The sequence below is a fragment of the Puntigrus tetrazona genome, chromosome 11 (assembly GCF_018831695.1).
Source record: "Puntigrus tetrazona isolate hp1 chromosome 11, ASM1883169v1, whole genome shotgun sequence".
NCBI lineage: Eukaryota > Metazoa > Chordata > Actinopteri > Cypriniformes > Cyprinidae > Puntigrus > Puntigrus tetrazona.
In genome coordinates, this window is record NC_056709.1 from 11,888,511 (window position 1) to 11,896,010 (window position 7,500).

General features: G+C 43.6%; 3 protein-coding genes across 13 annotated transcripts in view; 2 read left to right on the top strand and 1 right to left on the bottom strand.

The window, feature by feature from the left end:
• traf3ip2b (TRAF3 interacting protein 2b) overlaps positions 1 to 3,682 on the bottom strand; it is a 7,635-nt gene extending 3,953 nt beyond the window's left edge. Inside the window, exons 1-2 of one of the 2 annotated variants that reach the window (XM_043251753.1) lie at positions 3,495 to 3,682; positions 409 to 836 (exon numbers count right to left, since the gene is read on the bottom strand). In XM_043251753.1, coding sequence (XP_043107688.1) covers positions 409 to 832 — 424 coding nt within the window. In that variant the 5' untranslated portion in view covers positions 833 to 836; positions 3,495 to 3,682. Of the gene's footprint in view, positions 1 to 408; positions 877 to 3,494 lie in introns of both variants that reach the window. The other variant, XM_043251752.1, reaches the window with a different exon arrangement.
• The window catches only part of LOC122353861 (G protein-coupled receptor 137Ba-like), a 1,117,577-nt gene that overhangs the window by 135,966 nt on the left and 974,111 nt on the right, over positions 1 to 7,500 (top strand). The gene's annotated exons all lie outside the window — the stretch shown is intronic.
• The window catches only part of LOC122353838 (CLIP-associating protein 1-B), a 61,724-nt gene continuing 59,061 nt past the window's right edge, over positions 4,838 to 7,500 (top strand). For all 10 annotated transcript variants that reach the window (XM_043251713.1, XM_043251714.1, XM_043251715.1 and 7 more), the window contains exons 1-2: positions 4,838 to 4,992; positions 6,898 to 7,258. In XM_043251713.1, coding sequence (XP_043107648.1) covers positions 7,064 to 7,258 — 195 coding nt within the window. In that variant the 5' untranslated portion in view covers positions 4,838 to 4,992; positions 6,898 to 7,063. The remainder of the gene's footprint in view (positions 4,993 to 6,897; positions 7,259 to 7,500) is intronic.

Below are 7,500 nucleotides of genomic sequence, written 5' to 3' on the forward strand. Positions count from 1 at the left end.
AATGCACATAAAAAAATGAAATGTTCAGAAATAACATTTTAATAGCATAACAGGATGAAAAACGCCTTGGGATTTTAAACTGATTCAAAACACAGCTCTGAGTGAATCGAAGCGCCAGGTTTTGAATCTGTAGCAAGCTATTGCGTCGACTCTGATTCGTTGAAACGACTCGTTTTCTAAACGAACCGCGAGTTGTTTCAACGTCGAAATGAAACATTAGCATGTCGCCGGTCTGAAAGAAAACGCGCATTCGTTCTCCACCGCTTCGGGGCGCTAAAGACTCGCAAACGACGCTTTGAACGAAATCGAAAGGCTTCGAGGGAGTCGCCGAATCAACCAATACCTCGCGTGCATGTCCAACTAAAACACGAACTTCATCCCGATCCCGGAGATTTGACGCTCACGCACCTGAGGGTCCGTAGGCCGGCTGATGTCCGGGTCTGCAGCTGCACTGGTGGACGGGCATCACGGGGCCCAACGGATGAAGGTAAGCCTCGGGGTGCCGGCCGGACGGAGGAAAGGAGCGCAGAGATCCGGGATACTCCAGGCTCTCCAGACTCGGACTCGGCAGAGAGCGAGGCCTGCCGGGAAGAAACGAGCCGCCGTCCGAGAGCGTTTGGTAGACGGCCGACGGGAGGCAGGAGGGCAGGCTGTGAGGAGACGGGGCCCTGACGGGGCCGTCCCAGCTGGGGAAGGGCGTCTGGTGGGCGTAGGGCCGGGCGTACATCCCTGCGCTCTCCCGGAGGAGATCCGACTCGAACTCTTCGCTCCTGGTTTCGTCATTCTCCTCGGGACAGTTCAGAGACGCGTAGCGATCGCTGCCGTGGGCCATGGGTCTGACCGGACAGAAAACACCGGCACGGTTCACACTGCAAACTAATCAGACGTGCAGATATTTCGCTTTTTAATGATTCGACCTCATAACGAACTGGATAGCAGTTTTTGTGATTTAAAAAAAATCATACGCGGTGGGAAAAAACTATCTGTGTGTCGTAAGTAGCAAAGATATAAACATACTTGTATCGATCTATATGATGCATTTTTTTATGATGACAAAAATCTTTGGGATGTTAAGTCAAGATCACGTTCCGCAAAGATATTTAGTAAATTTCCTACCATGAATATATCAAAACGTAACTTTTGATTAATATAAGCATTGCTAAGAATTGAATCTAGACAACTTTAAAGTCTCAATATTTCGATAGTTTTTTTTGCACCCTCAGATATATCAGAACTTTATTTTTATATATGCAATGTTAAGAAATTCTTTTATATTTGTGTGTGTTTGATTGCGAGCACTTTTTACACACACATACACGCACACACACTCACATGCACGTAAACACTCACACAAACACACACACTCACACACCCTCACACTTATGCAAACACTCACAAACACACACACTCACATACACACACACAAGCACTCACAAACACACACAAACACTCACAAACACACACACTCAAACACTCACACACACACACTCACAAGCACTCACAAACACACACACACAAACACTCACAAACACACACACAAACACACACACAAGCACTCACAAACACACACACACACACACAAACACACACACGCAAACACTCACACTCATGCAAACACTCACTCACACACACAAGCACTCACAAACACACACGCACACACACACACACACACACTCACACACACACAAACACTCACAAACACACACAAACACTCACAAACAAACACTCACACTCATGCAAACACTCACTCACTCACACACACACACACACACACACACACACACAAACACTCACTCACACACACACAAACACTCACAAACACACACACACACACACACACACACACGCACACACACACACACACTCACACTCACACAAACACTCACACACACACACACACTCACACACACACTCACGCAAACACTCACACACTCACACACACACACACAAACACACTCACACACACTCACGCAAACACTCACTCACACACAAAATTTATGCTCACAAAATAATTTTTCTAAAACTTCTAAAACAAAACAGCAATGCATCACCTTTTATTTTTCAGTAACGAAACGTGGTATATTTTTAAAACAGAACAAACCATACATCACTGCCAAAAAATGAATAATCGTGCGAACACGTTTAATAGAAAGCAGACTGAAATTAAAAACCTTAGAATTGAAATCTTAACCGTTCATACAGGCACATATTACTAATCATACACTCCATATTCAAGTCAAGCTCGTTATCAAAGCATTTCAATGATTTGTTTTCTTAAAGGAGCCCTGCACCAAAACCCTATTTGTCCCAGTTCAACGGATGTCCCACTTTCTGCTGACTTCACCCCTTTACAAGAAGCGTCTGAATTCCCCGTCGAGTGAAACTGCTTGCAAACAAATTAATAGCGTTCTGTACATTTACGGTAAGCTCTTTTGCCCTCGGTCACAACGTAAAGAGCAACAGCCTTCCCGTCACCGTCGAATCGGCTCGCATACTGCTGCTTTTTCAACAAAGCGTGCTCCACTTTCGCTCGGGGAGCGAACAGACAGCGGTGCATTCGTCTGATGGCTTTGGCTGAAGGAGGTTTCGTTCATTCGCGACGTGGCGCTCCGTATGAAGCGAAATGAAAACGACAGACGCTTTCCTATAACCTAGATGCCCGCGGGCCGCAAAAGAGCACGCGGGCAGCTGTCATAACGTGTTCGCACACGCCGACTTTGACTCTGCGCCGCCAAGAAACCGAGAAGGCTTCTGAAAGCCGTCCGTAAGAAAGAGGTCAGAAAAACAGGCCTCGGTGCAGCATCCACCCATGCGGCGTCCCTAAGTAGGCCACGCCGCATTCGGTCTCTCTGTCTGCCAATTCTGCAGCTCGTGCAAATCTGCAGAGCGGGCCTCCGAACGCTTGACCTCCGCGCGGCACACACACACACACACACACACACGGACAGGCCTCAGACGGTCTTCAGTCGCTCAGGAAGAAGCTGTTGAGCGTTCGGCAGGAAGAGTCATTCTGCTGAAGATGAAAGATACGCTCGATCACTGATAACAGGGTCGCAGCGTTTCCTGACACCCTTGAGAAAGAAACCAAGAGTGTGTGTGGGGTGGATTCGGCCGGTAAATGCCTGTTTGCAATCACGAGGCATTTTAGTCGTGGATGCTTTCATTTAAAAGTGCTGGGGTTTTTTTTTTTACTATTGAAGCTCTATGCACTTGTGCGTGAAGAGGTCAGATGCAAAAAAGTGCCCTTTTTAAACTCAGGCTCACGTGAGCAGGTTTAGTGACTTCGCTTCAATCAACACATCATTAAAGTGAAATCGCTATTTAACGTTTTATTATGTTTCTTGTCTTTTTTTCACGTCACCTACGCGTGCAAGAATCATCCGATAAGAAACAGGCTGCTTATAATGATAATAAAAGCGCAACGCTCGAGCCGCGCACCTATATTTAAGCGTGTGCTCGTGAGGCTGCACGCACCGGACCGAGGAGAAACTCACCTGAGCGCGAGCCGCGGGAGTTAGAGTCACTTCCGGAAGTCACGCGTCCGTCATGTCGATGCTCGTTTTCTCACTTTCTACAGCGTTTGTGAAGTCAGTCTGAGGTTGTACTATAACCCGCGTATCAACAGGCTACTAGTTCCACCAAACATGCGCGTTTCGTTTCGTTTCGGAGGAGGAACGCGGTTATATGTGATGGGAGGAGTAAAGAACCAGAAGGAGAACAGGTTCAGTGCAGGCTAAGGCTGGGGACGCGCTTAAAAGATTTATTGATTTTTTTAAATTTTTATTATTATTATTTTTTGGCGTTTTTGCCGTTTATGGAGAGCCAAGTTAGCCTGCTCAAAATTAAATCGTTCATTAATTAAACAAATGTTGTATTTGTAAATGCATAATAACATATTTAAACGCATGAAATAAACAAATATTTATTTATTTTTGAATACATAAATTAATTTTATAAATATAAAATAAATGTATTTAACGAATGAATGAATAAGTATTTATGGATTTATGGATTTAATTATATATTTAACCGTTTATTTAATGATTTAATTTTGAGTCAACTCCGTAAGTTTTGAAAACTGTGAACATTCTAAACGGAACGTTTCTTTTGAACGTCCTCTGTTCTAAAACATTTAAAAAAAATAAAAACTTCAGATAAATAAATGTCCAGGAAAAAAGTGACCGACTCCAAATATTGACAGAAAAACGTAAAATCGGAAATAATTGACGTTATCTTTGCTTTATGTACGTGAAACTTCTCGAGAAAAATGATTAAAGCGTTACCAACCACATCCGATCCAGTACTGCGATTGAAAAAAAAAAGCATCAAAGACTCATTCATTTTAATTATTTTGATAAAATATATCAAAAAAACAGCATAGGTAGCCGCTTCTAAAAATCTTTTAGAATTTTATATGTACAAAATAAGTGTGCAACTGAATTGATTTACAAAACGAGCATTTCTAAATCATTTCTTATACTTGAATGTCTATAGTATATATTTTATTTTTGCTATTTCGTACATTTTGTATTTTGCATATTTGTCACTAAAGCAATTCCTTGGCTGTAAAGTTGATTCTGATTCTAAATGTGTCACCTATGCAATATCTTAAAATGTATATTTTTGCCTTATTTGGCAATAAAAAATGTATTAGTCGCCCCCAATATTTTCTATGTGGAAAGGAATGGGTTAGCCCATTATTAAAAAATAATGCAATGCAACAGCTTATAAAACCAATGCTGAAAGAGCAGGATGTTGCACGCTCGCTTGAACGGACAGCAGGTGGCGCTATCTGGGTTGGTTTGAACGGACGCCAGGGGGCGCGCTAACGCTCCCGATCCGGCGCATGCGCAGTGCCGTCGTCATGTTTGAAGCCGCACGATGGGCGGAGATCGTTGCTGTTTCCTTCCAAAAAAATAAAAATAAAAAATCAACTGATGATCTACCCACGGGAAACGGCTCCCGTGCAGCGGCTTTAGAGCGACACGCCAGGTACGTCCGTTATCAAACGAGCTTTCCCAGCGTCTTACCGCCGGTGGCGTTCTGGCCGGGCTTTTGCGTGCGCTGTCAATGAAAATAGTTTGTGCATAACGGGATGCATTGTTACACTCACGCGTGCGAAGAGAGTAGCCGCATCATTTACAGTGTCGCTAACTGTCGTTATTTGCTCGGTGGCATGGATTGTATTCGCCGTAATGTCTTTTTTTGCAAACCGCTGTGAAACGAAAGTTGGGCGTGCTGTAATCTAGATTGAGGTTTTAGATTATAGTTCGCGGGAATGGTTGATTTAACTGTGCAGTAATTCACACGCAACTAGATAAATATACTTGGTGAGATGATATAATGATTATGATAAAATATAGAATGCACGCTGTTGGGGGCAATAGTGCAGTGATGCTTGTGGCATGTTATGTCATGGCATTTACATGCATGGAAAAAACAAGTTACTTTTTAATGAAATGATGTAGAAATACGCAAAAAAAATTTTTTTTTAAATAGTAAAAACTAGCTAAACTTTATTAATGCATAACTTCTACGTTATTTTTTGCACGTTTCACGACACATAAAAAGTAAACGAATAAACAGTGAGACTCTGAAACGAATATTAATATTTAGCGGTAATTTTTTTTTAACGCTTTAACGTTGTTTAAGTATTGTATTATACAGCTTATTTCGGCTAAATACGTGGGAATAAAAAAACAGATATGCGCTCGCGCGCGTGTTTGTAAACAAGAGTTGTCGGGCCTCGTGCGGCTCGCGCGCTGTTGCTAATAACAACCGACATTCTTCGCCGTTACCAAGCAACGACATCGCGACGTTTTATGGGTTTTTTTTGTCGTCGCGTAACATCGCCCGGGTTTCCCCCGAAAGGCCCGCACCGTTCTCCGGACAGCTGCTAAACAACTGCTCCCGTGAAATGAAACACGGCTAAAGTTAGATTAGCAATCGCTGCAGCTGCTTCCCCGGCGCTTAATAACCGCTAATGTCCTCAGAAACCGGCTACGTGACACGTGACCCACGATGACGACAACGAGGTGCTATGGTAACACCTTGTTTATTATGGTATGTTTCGAATATGTCATTCAGAAAGTGCAATTTTGAGCACCATGTTGTTAGCATCTCAACCTCTGAAAGCCAAAGTAATATTACGCGTTCAGCAGACAATGATATGAAGTATTAAGACCATTATAGCGAACTTTAGGTTATTCTGGCAAACCTTGCAATACCTTTAAAAGCATATGGTTTGTTGAGCCTTTATATGGAGCACAATAAAATAAAATAAAAAAGTTTGCATGTGTTTTGTTGTTGTTCAGGTGTTTATAATCTAATATAGCTGAGCTTATACGGAAATAATACGGTTAAAGAGTGGTGATGTCACTGTGATGTCACTTTGTAGGCGAAAACCCAGAAGCGAGTTAGCGTCTTAGCACTTCCGGTTCCAGCGTACCAAAGTCGATGGCTTTTTTTGAACGGGAGTTTGGTTAAACGCCCTAAAATGAGGTCCGTTGTTCACGATACGATTTCGTGTTTTATCCTGTGACATGAAATGCACCAGCTACACCCCTCTAGCAATTACGTTTTTTTTAAAAAAGACGCTAACAAGCTGCTAAACGGGACTACAGGCGCCGCCGGAGACATTAAACGCCATCACGCCTAACGTTGTGACATCACAAAGTGGGGGTGTGGTTTCGCAACCCCCTGTTTTCCATAAGGGTATATTATAAAGAACATCTCTGGTTTTGAGGGATCTTATCTATTCACCCCTTAAAAGAGGATTTTTTTGGTGTTTGAGACGAGTGCCGTATTTTACATTTTCGAAGTGATTAATCAGTTTTCGCACGCGTCTTTTTTTGCGACATTGTGTGATGTTTTGTAACGTTTGCTTTTAAATCGCAGGACCTGAAGCGATGGATTGGCCGTTTGACAAGACGCATTTACTCCGGCGACGTCGGATCTGTCCGTTATAATCCCGCGGCCACGCCTCTGCCTCCAGATTGAGAAGATCCAGAACTTACGGGCTGCGTCTTTTATGTGTTGAGTCGCGGTCCGTCTCGATCACGTCATGGAGCCCAGCATGGAGTACATAGTGGCCCAGGTCACGCAGAAGGAGGTCGGGCGACGGTTTCAAGTGGGCCCGGAAATCATAGACTACATCCTGGACAGACAGAAGTCACGTGACCTGGAGCACGATCAGAGCATGCTGGACAGGATGGTGGACGCTCTGGCAACCTCGTGGGTCAACGCCAGCAATTTCAAGGTGAGAGAGTTCGTCGGTTTTCTGCGCAACGTCGTGAAACGAAAGTTGAGTGTACTACAATTTATAGTTGACGGGAATGGTTGATTTAACTAGCAAACGTTACACCGCGAGACTAGCCGCATCATCTACAGTGTCCATAACTGTCGTTATTTGCTCGGTTGCATGGATTGTATTCGCCGTAGGGGCTTTTTTGCAAAGCGTCGTGAAACGAAAGTTGGGCGTGCTGTAATCTAGATTGGGAT